Genomic DNA, 15,103 nt, shown 5'->3' with positions numbered 1-15,103 from the left:
CAAGTCAAGCAGATGGTATCTGCGACCATTGAGCATTATCCAGATAGACCCGTATACTCACATATTTACAGTCTCATATGGTTTTGTGCCTTTGGAGCACTATGATGTTAACCTTGTAAGCAATTGCCATAATTGTATGCTTCTGATCCCTGTGATCATCCCAGAGTATAAACAGAAAATTTATTTATTTTTATGTCAAATTAGAAGCTAATGTATCTTATAAATCCAAAAAAACAGGTTTTGGTTTCACTTTCATTATCATTTTAGCAATCGAGTACGTTGCTTTTGTTGTTAAGCCTCTTCAGTTTTCATTTTTTTCAGTGGAACAATAATTTTCAGAATTGTTTTTACCATGTGGTTCAGATGAGAAAATGTGAGTGCCCCTGGAACCATTGGGATGAAAAAGAAAAAAAAACTCAATTTCTTTTGAAGCAAAAATGGAAACAAGAGCCTAAAGTAGTGAAGGTATGGCTTCTGTTGGCTGTGAGTTAGGATTAGCAAGTACAATAACGTTGGATAAAGGGCGAGTCGTGAAGTGTGCAAAAATGGGTTTCAGCAGTCGGTAATGAATAAAGAGAAGGAAATGTGTACAAGAATCCAAAAATTGGTTTGGGAGGTGACAGATAATTTTGATCTGGGTAATGCAAGTTGGGGATGGTTTCAAAGATACAAGATCTGTATAGGAATACATAGTAGAGACTGCTAGTGCAGATTATGAAGCATCCTTGGGTTCCCCCCATCTGCTTTCTGAAATTATTGACGTGGAGATGCAATGGTAATCGAGTGTTCAGCATGGACAAAACAATTATTCTGTGAGCATTAGCAAAGGCACATGATGCAAGAAAGCAAGCTTATATAGCATCAGCCGGGGGCGGGGGCTTTTTCGCCCATCCACTCACTCCAGGTGTTTGTCAAGTTCTGCCTTGAATCTATTTAAGCTATCAACTTCTACAACAACAGATGAAAGTTTGTTCCAGCAATCAACCACCCATTGGCTAAAGGCAAACTTCCGCACATCTGTCTTACAACCGTCTTTCCTCAATTTGAATTTATGCCCTCTCAGGCGATTATTCAGAGCAAGAGGAAGAATCCCATCCACATTGAGCATGCTCAAACCATTCAAGGCTTTATACACCTCAATCAGATCACCTCGCAGGTGCCTGGTCTCCAGATGCTGAAATTTGCAAAACTTAAGCCTTTCTTCGTAAGGGAAACCCTTTGTTCCCTTCACTAATCTTGTTGCCCTTCTATATACTCATTCCAACAGCTCTACATCCTTCTTAAAATGAGACCTCCAGACCTGTATATAGTACTCCAGGTGTGTCGTGACCATTGCCTTAAACATGGGGATAATCACCTCCTTATCCCTGCTAGAAAAATTCCTGTATATCATTGACAAGACACCATGAGCTACTCTTGCAGCCTGTCTGCATTGCTCAGAAAACTTCATATCTGCCTGCACAATTACCCCCAGGTCCTTTTCATTCTCTACCACTGTCAGTATGGTAACACAGAGTTGATACGTTACTCTGGGATTACTGCTTCCCATATGTAGTACTTTACATTTGGCAATGTTAAACTTCATTTGCCACCTCTCAGCCCATCTCCTCAACTTTTCTAGATCCTGTTGTAGCAGTGTACTGTCATTAACAACCCTGCCAACCTTTGTATCGTCTGCAAACTTGGACATTAAGCCTGATATACCATCATCAATATCATTTATAAATACAGAAAACAACAATGGACCCAACACTGAACCCTGAGGGCTCCACTAATCAAGACCACAAAGAGCAGTGTCCACTGATTACCACTCTGTCTTCTCCCATTCAGCCATCCCTTTATTATCCATAGCAGCAATTTGCCTCCAATGCCACACTGCTCCAATTTGTGCAGCAGTCTTCCATGTGCAACAGTATCAAATGCTTTTCTAAGATCCAAATATATGATATCAAAGTTATTCTTTGCATCCAGTTGCTTTGTGACTACATCATAGTATCCAATCAAATTGGTCAGGTAATACTTCCCCTTAACAAACCCATGCTGTGTCCAAGCTATAACTGAAGTCTTATCTAGATGATCCTGCAATGCTTCTTTAACCAGTGCCTCCATTAATTTCCCTGGAACAGAATTAAACTAAATCCTCCAGTCCATGGGTACCACCGCTGAGTCCAAGAAAGCTCTCATAATTGTGGCTAAGCGTTTGCTTACTTCCTTTGCCGCCTCCCTTTATATAACGATAGATTCCATCCACCCCAGGCGCCTTTCTTGTGTTTATCTTCAACAATTTCTCCTCCACTTTACTCTCAGTTATTACAAGATTATCTAGCTTACTGCCAGAGTTGACTACACCTTTGGCATTCCCCTCCCTGAATAACTCGTGTGTGAATGTCGATACAAAATATTCATTTAGTTTGTTAGCTACCTGAGCAGGATAATCAACAGTTGAACCATCGATGTCAAGTGGACCAATCTGATTCTACCCCTTCCTTCTAGAGTTTACATAAGTAATCTTTGCTGTTTTTCTTTGCATCCTTTGCCAAAGATTTCTCATAATCTGCCTAACCTCCTTTGTAACTTGATTTCAGACCAGCTTATATCTATCATAGGCTTCTGTGTTACATGTTAAATTTTTATATGTCCCATGAATTTTTCTTCTCTGTCACATGTCTAATTAGTTCATCTGACATCCATTTAAGCCTAAATCTAGAACAATATTTCTTTGTTGGTATGAAAAGCCTAGTAGTTTCCAAGTTAAATTCTTTGAATGCTTCCCATTTTGAATTTGCAGTTGGTTCTACCGTATAGAATTTAAATACTGTCTCAGACCACCGTAGTCACCTTTACAAAAGCAAAAACCCTTCCCTTTACCCTTGATGGTAGTTACCTCTTTGAATAAATCCCACTTCAGCACACTGTGATCACTGCCACCTAGTGGTTCCTTTATCTGCAGATTCTTGATGCACGAAGAATCACTACTGATAATCAGATCAAGAATATTACTCCCTCTAGTTGCCTCCTGAACATGCTGCTGTAGAAAACAATCATCCAATAAATCCACAAAAGCCATGTGTGTGTCCAACCCTCAAATTCCAGTCAATATCTGGGAAATTAAAATCTCCCATTTATAAGATTTTGTGTTTCTTAACTAACAGTATAACCCCTCCTCCCTTTCTGTACACATTGTACTCCCTAAATTCCAGTTCTGCACTGCTTATGTCTGTGTGACACCATGTGTCTGATATCCCAACAATATCTGCCTTTGATGTCTTGACTAGCACTTCAAGCTCATCAAATTTATTAACTATACTCCTAGCATTGGTGTACATGCACCTGTTTCTACTCTTAGTTACCCTAACACAGCCCATGTATTTACTTGTTCCACTATGACTCCCAGTAGTCCTGCAAATTCCAATTTGCTTTGCTTTCCATGCTGCTGCTCAATTGCATTTCAATAGCAGTAAGGAGAATAATACCTGCATATATTGCAATTGATAAGAATCAAAGATATGTGTAGGCACCTCCGTAGCCAGGTGGGAAGGAGCATCAGTGCATAGTACACGCTTCTTGATTAGACTGGGGTTCGAGCCCATCACCACCAAATACGGAGGATGCGGAAAGGTCAGGGAATGACCACTGCATATCCCGGAGCAATATGGCCTTAGTCACTAATGCTCCAAAAAACAAACAGTACAAAGATATGTAAATACAAAAAAAAGAAAAGATTTTTCCTTTATATAATAATAGATGGAAAAAAGTCAATAATTCAGCTGATGAATTGAATGAGTACTCTCTACTGGTGAAAAGTCCTTTTGTGGCATGTAGAGGCTGTGCTAATTCATCTAAACACTGTAAAATGAATGTCTTTAATTTGATTGTATTGTTTTTATACATACCTAAACCCCTCGCTTCACTGAATACATTTTGTCCAGTGTTGAACCAGATTTTGTATGCTGTTGAGGTAGAATTGTTTCTTCTGGGAGATCAACTCTCTTCTTTACTACTTATTTAACTTCTTCATAGAGTAATCTGTTTTTTTTTTTTAAAGCCTTTCAGAATAACAAAAAAAAAAAAAAAAGAAAAATCACTTAGGGCTAAATCTGAGTTGTATGAGGATATGTAACAACTTCAAATTACAGTGTTTTGTGGCTGCAACGAGTCACAACTTTAAGTTGAAGCAATATTGCTTTTGTTGAGCTTCTCCCCCCCCCCCCCCCTTTTTTTTTTTTTTTTTTTATGAATGTAAAGTCAGTTGCCTAGCGTGCTTTTTTTTCTTTTCTAATATAAATCTATGACCACTTACCACATGATCACAATTTTCTTATTGTGGAACTTCTTTCACTATATACTATATGATCCTGTCCAGCTTTGTTCAGAAACCAATTATGCCAAAACTTTGTAAGACTTCCATTTTTATTTTTTTTTCAATATTTGATGCTTTCCTTGAAATGCTGTCATTTTATCAATATACTGTTTTTCCTTTATATAATAAAGGAAAAACAGTATATTCATACTATCCATTCCAGTATGGATAGTAACAATATATATATATATATATACACACACACACACTGTGTATACAGGGTGTTTCAAAAACAGCCTTACAACAACTTTGAAATTGTATATAAATTTATTTAGATGATGTACACAATATTTTGAAATGTCAGAATGTAGCAAAACTCTTCAAGTTTTACCTCAGATAATTATGGTTCAATGGGAATTCCATTTGTAATGCGGCAGCCATCCCACCTGTAGTCAATTTCTTGCCACATGCAGCGTAGAATCTCTGGCATCACTTCGGCAGCGGCGGCAGTAATTAGAGTTTGGAGCTCAGCAACATTTGCAGATAAGGATGGTGCTTACACTAGATCTTTAACAAATCCCCATAAGAAAAAATCCATAGGTGTAAGATCCAGGGAACGAGGTGGCCACACTATCAGTGCTTCTCTACCAATCCACCGACCTGGGAAACTGGTGTTGAGGTGCTTGCCCACTTCTCCAAGGTAATGAGGGGGTGTGCCATCTTGCTGGAAGTGAATGAATCCTTCTTGGTCATCTTCATCAGTTTGTGGAATGAGGAACTGTTGGAGCATGTCTAGATGCAAGATACCAGTAATGGTCATCTCCACGACAAATAAGGGGCTGTACATTTTTTCTTTGCTGAGGGCGCAAAACATGTTCACCTTTGGACTGTCACGAACATGTTCCTGGGAGGCACATGGATTTTTAGTGCCACAAATCTTGCAGTTGTGGGTGTTGGCCTTACCAGTAACATGAAACATGCTCTCATTACTGAAAAGTGTGGAGTCCAGAAGTCCCTCGTCGTCTTCTATCCGATGCAACATTTTCATACAGAATTTCTTAGAAACCCGCTTGTCTGCATTTGTAAAGTGCACAGTGGATAATTTGTATGCCTTTTAAGTGTAAACATTTTCATAACACTCATCACACAGTCACATGTGGAATACCACTTTCCCAAGACGTACGTCATGTTGATTTTTGCGGACTTCGAAGTTATCCCTAACCCTTTCCACGACATCGTCAGGAACACGTGGGTGACTTGGCGTGGCTCACAGAACGTCTGGTCTCAACAAAATTCTTGAGCCACGTGTACATTGTAGGCCTACAATTAGGTGCATTACACTAGAAGTGTATTGCTACATTCTGACATTTCAAAATATGTACGTCCTCTAAATAAATTTATACTCTTTCAAAGTTGTAAAGCTGTTTTTGAAACACCCTGTGTGTGTGTATATATATATATATATATATATATATATATATATTCGATGTTCCTATATATATATATAGGAACTGCATATAAATTTTTACACACCAAATATATAGCAAATCAAAAAAATATGCAAAATGTGCTCAAATCTCTCTCTCTCTCTCTCTCTCTCTCTCTCATTCTGTATACCATTCATTCATAATACCTACTGTTTACATAAGCAGTTTGTTAATGAGAAGAGGCAAAATTGACGTGAATGTGCTGCAGAATAGCCAGTGACCTATTTAGCTAGACCTCATAGGGATTCTCTACTGTAGTGAGAGAAGGTGTAACATGGCAGTGCATGGGTTTTGTGCATGTGTTACTTTGGTGTGTGTTCTCAAATAAATATGCATGTTGTAAAGACATCCCTCACTAAGCACAGGACATACATACTTTAAAAGTATCACATTTGGCAAGTCTAGGATCCCATAGAAGATAGGGGATTTAAGAGAGAAACACTAAATATGCTAATAAATTATGTGAGAAAAAATAACTTTTTGATTTGCGTAGCATGTATTGAATGTTTAGAGTCTGTAATAAAGGATAACATTAGTTTACAGCAGAGTAGTCTTCAAAGTGTTATGAAAACAAATCCAGAATACATCTAGTAAAAATAAATATTAGCTAAAAGCAAAAAAAAAGATTACAAAGAACCAGTGATGTCTCCACACACACACAGTACCATATGCTGTATTTGCTACCTGGGAGTCTAAAATGCTGATGGAACTGATATTCAGGTGATACTCAAGTCAGGTGGACCCAATTTCAGCGAAGTCCATACAGTCTATCACCACCAAATCCTCTGGTTGCACCTTCATTGTCGTGGGACTGTTAGTAATCCTGGGTATAATGCGCAAGCACACTGCGGGTGACCACCCAGGTGCAAACAAACGTAAGCAGGGGTCAAGGTGTGGTGCCCACATCACATGGAGGAATGCCGCCCCTCTGTTTCCAGGCAATACTAGTTGTAGATGACTCATCAACTGGTGCGATACCACCACTTTGCTTATTTCAGGCTTCAGGTGGTGGAACCCATTTTTAGTCTCCAGAGCTAAGTTCCGGTCAACCCTTCCCATCTCTTCCATCATGCAGTGTGACTGATGACTTTTGAGGTTATGATGGACATCATGGCAAGATCCAATCTTCCTTACATTTCGAGGGTACAGCTCTAAAACGGTGTTCGCAGGCCGACTGCTAGTTAGTACACCAGACCTATTGGTAACTGTCTAGAAGCCTTCAGAATCAGCTAGTGTATAATCTTGCTACCTCTACACTGCCAGATAGTGACTGGAGGGAGTCAGAGTAGTGTGTATGTAGGGGGCATTGTAGAGGCCACATTATGTCAAGGATCTGGGTATATTCTTACCATGTGTACGCCATATCCAAAAATTTCATTACGTCAAACAGTTTGCCCCCCCCCCCCCACACACACAATTCATGGTGTATTGAATACACCATGACTGTTAAACTAATAGAGTAAGCTTATCTGCGAAAAGATCTAAACATCCCAAACACTTCCTAGTTCATTTCACAAATATACGTGGTCTCAGTTCTAATCTCAAAGATGTCCATTTCCACTTGCAGTCTGCCAAACCCCATGTACTTTTTCTGACAGAATCTCAGTTATCAGTTGATTCAACTACTGCTCATCTCAGTTGCCCAAATTATTCGCTGTATGATTCTTTTCACCTCAAAGGTGGTACTTGTGCATATGTCCGTTCTGATATTCCCTGTCAGAGACTTTGTAATTTGGAATCTCCTCTCTTCGATGTTCTCTGGCTTAAAATCTCTCTACCTCATTGTGTCAAATTCATCTGTTGTCTCTACCATTCTCCCAACTCTGCTAATCACTTGGAGCTCTTTGACTTCCTATCTTTGCAACTTGACTTTCTCCAGTCCAACTTTCCTAACAGTGAGGTAATTTTCCTTGGTGATTTTAATGTTCACAACTCCAGCTGGCTTCCATTTTCTAGTCACACTGACCCAGCTGGTCGAGATGCTATGACTTTTGCAATTACTAATGACCTCACACAGATTGTTCATTTACCTACCAGAATACTGGACAATCCTAACCATAAGCCAACACACTTGATCTTTTTCTCACAAACAATCCTAAGTACACGGTCAAAGTGAGTGGTCCTTTAGGCACTTCAGATCACAACTTGGTGATTGTCTCTTCTCCAATGGAGCCTTTATCTCATGGCTATTCCCAACCTTGTATTGTTTGGCATTACAAGAATGCAAAGTGGAATGACCTGAGATTTCTTTTCTTCATTTCCTTGGTCGGATTACTATTTCAAAACTTCCAGTGTCAATGTTTAAGCAGATCATGTCAGTGAAATTATTTTTGTAGGAATGTAATCCTTTATTCCACACTCCACTTTAAAATCTCATCCTTTATCTAAACCTTGGTTTTCCAATAAATGTGCTAAAGTTGTTCAAGAGAAGAATGTTGTATATTGTAATTGGCTTGTGTCCAATTCTTCAGTTTCATTTTCTGCCTACACCAAAGCTTGCAACAACTGTAAAGCAGTTATTAATCAGGGCAAACTAAATTTTGAATAGGCTACGAGTAGAAAACTTGCTTCTTGCCCTAATGGTAGCCGAGCATTCTGGTCCTTTGCCAAAGCTATTGGCCACAACTTATGCCCATCTCTGTTCCCATATCTGTCAAGTCCAGATGCTTCTATTGCTAATTCAGCCAAAGACAAAGCTGACCTGCTAGCATCCTACTTTTCTTCCAACCCATGTATTGATGATCTTGATAAACAACCTCCTATCACTCCCAGTACACTACATTCAATGCCTCCTGTTCTGTGTCGTCTTTTTTCACTTTCTTATTCCAAAGGTGTTTTTCCTTCTGCTTGGAAATTTGCTCATATCCAGCCAATCCCTAAAAAAGGTGACAAATCCTGCCCATCCAATTATCATCCCATTTCAATTACTTCTACTCTTTCAGAAGTAATGGAGGAATCAATTAACCGCCAACTCTTAAACTAGTTAGCAACCTTCTGTCTGATCAACAATCGCCAGTATGGATTCCGTCAGTGTCAATCCACTGGTGATATTCTGGCTTACGTTACCCATTTATGGACTAATTCAATGGAAAAGTTTGGTGAAACACAAGCAGTTTCTCTTGACATCTCAAGGGCTTTCAGTCATGTTTGGCATAAAGGTCTTCTTATCAAGCTTCCATCTTAGGGTTTGCCAACTGTTTTTTTGTAATTGGTTATCCAGTTTTTTCTCTGATCGCTCACTGAGGGTGATGGTAGATGGTTCTCTGTCTTCTAACTTCTCCACTAATGCAGTGTCCCCCCCAAGGTTCAGTTCTTTCCCCCATTCTTTTCCTCTTGTATATTAATGACCTTCTTCCATTGACTGGAAATCCTATCCATAGTTTTGCTGATGATAGCACATTGCATTCCAGTTGGAGAAACCTTGCCTTGCTCAATCAGCTTCAACTTCTCAAATATCCACTACCAATTACTTAAATGCAGATCTCCAGGTAATTCTCCAGTGCGGTGCAAAGACAACTTGGGTGATTTCAATCCTTCTAAAACTCAGTCTTGTCTTATATCTCACAATAAGGATACAGCAGACTCTAGATTAACCGGAACACTTACTCTAAATTTAAAAAAAAAAAAAAAAAAAAAAAAAAAAAAAATCAACCAGAAGTCATAAAATTCAAGTAATAACTAGAATAGGTATAACAGATATTTTGCAAGTCGTAAATAAGCGACTAGCGGCATTATAAGTCTTCATTGGGAGATTAGTGTACTTATTATCTTGCAATCCCCACTGTCTTCACACCCGCTGCTCAAAAAAGAGAGACCAAATGTTAGTTTGTTTTAGTGCGTCGCGTCGATTGTTATGTTCCGTTGCAACACAAAAGGACAAATTTTGTTTCGTTACTTTTTGTGGGGGATGTCAGAATTTTTTTTTTTTTTTTTTTTTTATTGTTTAGAAATTGCAAAAATGATGGCTAAACGCAAAAGAGTTAAGTTTTCAGTCAAAAACTTGAAATTATTCAAAAGTTTGAAAACTGTGCATCTGTTAAATCTATAAAGAACCATTATAATGTTGGTGACCAAATCATACGCAACATCATAAAATATAAAGAGAAGCTATTAGAATTAAAATCAACATCGCAAAAAATAAAGGGACGCGGTGAGTTTTTTTTTTTTTTTTTTCCCTCTCTCTCTTTTTATATCTATCACCATATTTTTTACATAGGTTGCTGAACACTTTTCGATACAGTAAGTCCCTGACTTATTGAACTACAGATTTACGTAAATATCTTTTCGCTCAGTTTAAAACAAAAATAATAAATAAATTAAATAAGCAATCAATACGACAATCACAGCATGCAAAAATTGTACAAGTGAGACACCGAATAACAAGTAAAAAAAAAAATAGGAAAGAAGAGAAGCTTCTTACAACTTATTTATGGGGTTTTTTTTTTTTTTTTTTTTATATGACTGAAGATTTCAGTGAACGGGACATTTCACCATAACATAAAAGCCCACACAATTCCAGCTATCTGTATTATCGCAAATGCAATAAGATCGAGTTTACTACCCATTTATAATTAGATGCAAGAACAGAAAAGCCCAGTAACCTGGAAAGTTTAAATGCAGTGACTTCCAGAAATGTGCTTTAGTAAAATGTGAGTTTGTGTGAGGTGATAATAGTGTGTTTCTCCCTTAACCCTGTGAAGTTCTTTTCAGAAAATTTCTTTTTTTGACCTTTATCATGGTGCCAAGTAAGAGAATAAGTGACAACGCTACTAGTAAATCTACCAACAAAAGGAAAGCCATTGATCAGAAAATTAAACTAATAAGGATGTATGAAAATGACCAAACATTAACAAGTATCACACGGAATTCCGATTTGTCAATAATAATATAGTTGCAATACGTTATTAGTCATTCCCGAGTTATGTAAAACTCTGCGAAGTAAGAAATCCTGGAACGTATCTCTTACATAAGTCAGGGACTTTTGTATTTTTGGATTAACCGGGAAATCTGTTATCCGGGATTTGTTTATTACCATCTATTCCGGAAAATTGAGAGTCTACTGCAGAAGTACAGTACTTCTGCTCCTATGCTTATTTTTGGTGACACTCCAATTTCTAGGCAAGATGATATATCTCTTTTGGGGATTACCCTGACTTCTAATCTCTCTTGGCACAAGCATATTTTAAATATTGCTTTCTCTGCATCTAAAAAAACTTTGTTTTCTCTTTTGCTCTCGGCATTACCTTTCTTCCAAACAGCTGTTCACTCAGTACAAATCACAAATCTGCCCTACCATGGAATATTGTTCCCACATCTGGGGCAGTGCCCCCAAAATGACTCATCTCTAACAGAGTCTCTCCATTTGCTGTCTCATAGACTTACTGTTTCTGCTGCATGCCTTTTCTACAGATACTTCCATGGGCACTGTTCTTCTGAATTGGCTTCTATAATTCCCGCTCTCTCTCTTTCAAAACAGTGCCACCACTGGCCAACATCATTTACTGTCCGACTTCAAACTCACAGAACCTACTTTTCATCTTCCTTGTTTATTCATTCTACTGCCGTTTTCTGGAACAAACATTCCTTTGTACGTATTTGCTGAAATTTACAGTCTACAGAAGTTCAAGTCAACAAATATCTTCTCAACCTCTAAGCCAAGCACATTACTAAGTACTCTAGGTTCTAATACCTCTTGTGTTTGGGCTTTTCATAAAAAAAAATAATAATAATAATACTGATTATATTTAATAAATTAATAATCAGCCAGTTTTTCTAAAATTATTCTAAACTTTCTTCTTTGATTCTATGATAATCCTAAAATTACTTTTGCATTAAAATTAAGTTTTGTAGTATATTGGCTACGTTTAAGTGATCCATGAATAGTTACCTAAGGCAGAATTTATTATGTGCCATAATTAGAATTCATGTCTTAATTTTTCTTTTTCTTTTTTAGGTCTCAAATGGATTGATATTGCACCATGTGTTAACTGGATGTCTCCATTTGCTTTAACTATCAGAGAAAATGGAGGAGCAGAACTAAAATATTTTCAGCAAGTTACAACTGATGATATGCATAACATTCAAACACATAGTGTTGACTTACAACTACTGGTAAATATTTGTACTTCTTTCACTAGAATATTCAGTTTTTTGAATTAGATGTTTCTTATTTTAACTTATCAGAACAGCCCACTGTCCATTTTCTTGTGAAACACTGTATAAAAGGGGTTTTTTTTTTTTTTTTTTAAGTTCTGTTATATTCAATTTTTAATGGTTCTGATCCTGCATCTGACCAAATACTAAAAGTCAGGTGTTTGTTTAGTTTTTTTATTTATTTATTGGCAACCCGTGAGCTGTGAATAGCAGTAGTACTTATTATTTATATAAATGTCTATGAAAACTACTGTATATATGCTATACTGATGGCTATAACAAAAAAAAAAAAAAAAAAAAAACTGGCAGCCAAATCTTTGAGTATTGTTATTGAACAATAGAGACTTGTGGAAGTAACATCTTTGATTAATCTGACTTACTTGCAGACTCTTTAACTTGTTCTCATCTTTTTTAATACCATCTGTAACTCCTTATTAGTGTCACGAAAACAATAGATGTAAAAATCATATGCAGTCTTTTTTTTTTTTTTTTTTAATCAAAGAGTAATGTATTTAGAAGGCACACTAGGTAGTGACCACTCAGTTTTGCAGATGGAGATCCCTGATTAGATAGGCTTGTGGGGAGCCTGTTAACCTCATTGAATGATCTGTTAAATGAGCATGCCAGTATAGGACTAAGTCAACCGTGAAAATCAACAGACCTTTCTCTCCTTCTCTGTGTGGGAACTAGGACACACATACAGTGCTAAATAAGTTACTGGAACAACCAAAAAGATATCTATCATCTGTATTAGGAGCATAAACCACAAATAAATGGAATAGGCTCAGAACTTTGTCATTATATCAGAATAGTAGAAATCTCAGAAACCACAATAAATATCAAAGAATTGCAACTAAACTGAAATTATAAATTTATATATTTTCTGGAAGTAACTTACAATGCATGGGAGTTCTAGCTTTTAGAACTATTTTGGAAGAAAGATTAATTTGCTGAAGCATTAATAGTAGACTTGTTTGTTATTTTTGGTTTTTAGGAGCATTAGCAACTAAGGCCATATTGCTCCGGGTATATGCAGTGGTCATTCCCTGACCTTTCCACATCCTCCATATTTGGTAGTCACAGGCTCGAACCCTGGTCTAATCAAGAAGCATGTGCTACGCACTGCTGCTCCTGGCTACGGAGGTGCCATTAATAGTAGAGATATTTGAACAAAATTTAAGGTGAAAAGTTAGTTTGTAGTTTAAATTTAAGTAATTTTAAATTACTTCTATTTAAAGCCTTTCATTATTAAGATAATGTATGTAAAATAATTTGTTTATCTATGTGAATTTAACAAATTTCTTTCTTCTTTCTATCTTCACAGGAAAAGGCTCTAGAAAAGCAGTGCCAAGTGTTGACAATTAACAGTGATAAAAGTCCACGTGCCACTGCAGGAATATTGACACCACCTCAGAGTACTGAAAAAGTTCCTGCTGCACCAAAGCACCTAGAAACACCACCATGACAACTATGAAAAATCTGTTAAAGCTATCTAAGCATTTTTTGTATAGGGTTGTTGTACAGAACTGGGAGGAGGGGGGGGAAGAACCTTTTAAGCAATACTCTCTTCATTCTAGGTCAAATTGCATTTTTTTTTATCTCTAGTCTTTTCACTGCCAATCTAGTTTTAAGGAGATGATTATGATCTTAAAATTTACTACCGTGGGTGCAGATTGTCTTTTCTCCTTCATGAGAATGGCTATTTCAATACTTAAAGCAAATTAGCCTTATAGAAAAGTTTTTTGTAAAACTGTTATTACAGCTGGCTTGATAAAGACATAAGGAAATATCCATACACTACCCTTCATGTCATTCTCCTTAGCCAGAATTTATTGCTTATGCATGTGTACACACATATACATACATTCACTTAAAAGTTGCATTTTAGAATCACTTTTAAAATTTGTTATTAAAATGTCTAGAGGTATATTTTTCATAAATGATGCTGTCGTTTTGATAAAATTGTTAACAAAATATTAGCTATTGTGGTGCAGAAACAGGATTTTAATAATGGAACTTTTAGAAATTTTTCAATAAAAATTAATTTATGAATTGCTTTAAAAATGTAACTAAATTTATTTTTAAAATATTGCAATAAAATATACTTTTAATTGTTGCAGTATATTATGGCCTATATTTCAACTTGTATGTCAATTGGAGAGGATAATTTGTGAAGCAAAAAACCATTCTCTTTGCTATAGAAACAACTGTTCTTGGTGTGAATTCTGTAACTGTTTGCAATTCTTTTGTGCTGAGCTGTTTTGTGCTTGAATCACTTACACTGTAAATTGGTAAAATAAAAATGTTCAGTTACTGCCCTTAAAAGAGAATTCTACCTTTCTGGTGGAGCATCGTTGTTGAACTGTGGGCCTAATAATGCCAGAAATTAAAAGGTGGTTTTTTGCATCAGGTTTTCTTTTGCTTAGGGGAATATAAAATAACACGTTCAGATGAAATATCAGCTCAAGTGCCTTCAAACAATTTTTGAATTTTAAAGATGCAATAATACAAAAATTGGTGGTTTTTGGCCTTCAAAAGTAACATTTGAGGGGAAGAAAAAAAGTGTAGACTGCCAACTTCTTAGTTGTTAAGATTTCTAGATAATATCTGAAAAGTGTGTTGAATATTGTATTTTTTAAAAAAGAAATCCATTTCATAGTTCTCAATAACCTTAATATTATTTAAGAGGGAATATTTTAAGATCACTTGTAAATTTAATGTACCATATAATGAGATTGGTGTCTGAAGAGGAACAATAAAGAATCCAATAAGGTTAAATAAAAATTCCATTAAATTAATTTGCATAGCGCTCTATATTAATATTTAACTTGTACCTTGCAATGCATTTATTCAGTGAAAACTGTTTCTTGGTTACCTTACATGTCTGCATAGTGTAAGGGAATACATAGAATATGTATAGGACTGAATGAAATGCTGAACATTCCTTGTGAGTAAATAATCATATGCTCATTACATAACTAGCAATCATTGACTTCAGACATTTTCTTATCCATTTCACATATTAGATAAATGTGTTTTGCAATAAAGGTATATTTTTCATATGTTTTGGTTTTATATTTTTCTGAAACTGCATTGTGTTTGTATATAATGTTGAGTATTTACGTCATATATTCTGAAACACTAAGCCTACTTCCATATCAGG

The 15,103-nt window shown here is 36.4% G+C and overlaps 1 protein-coding gene across 1 annotated transcript in view; it reads left to right on the top strand.

Annotated features, from left to right (window-relative positions):
- The window catches only part of LOC150082652 (G1/S-specific cyclin-E1-like), an 87,409-nt gene extending 74,004 nt beyond the window's left edge, over positions 1 to 13,405 (top strand). The window contains exons 10-11 of the mRNA XM_090378230.1: positions 11,741 to 11,898; positions 13,265 to 13,405. Of these exons, the coding sequence (XP_090234356.1) occupies positions 11,741 to 11,898; positions 13,265 to 13,405 (299 nt within the window). The remainder of the gene's footprint in view (positions 1 to 11,740; positions 11,899 to 13,264) is intronic.
- Positions 13,406 to 15,103: the final 1,698 nt, after the last annotated feature.

Source organism: Mastigoproctus giganteus, chromosome 7, assembly GCF_048544385.1.
Source record: "Mastigoproctus giganteus isolate SK-2022 chromosome 7, ASM4854438v1, whole genome shotgun sequence".
Classification (NCBI taxonomy): domain Eukaryota; kingdom Metazoa; phylum Arthropoda; class Arachnida; order Uropygi; family Thelyphonidae; genus Mastigoproctus; species Mastigoproctus giganteus.
This window is presented reverse-complemented; position numbering and strand designations above follow the sequence as displayed.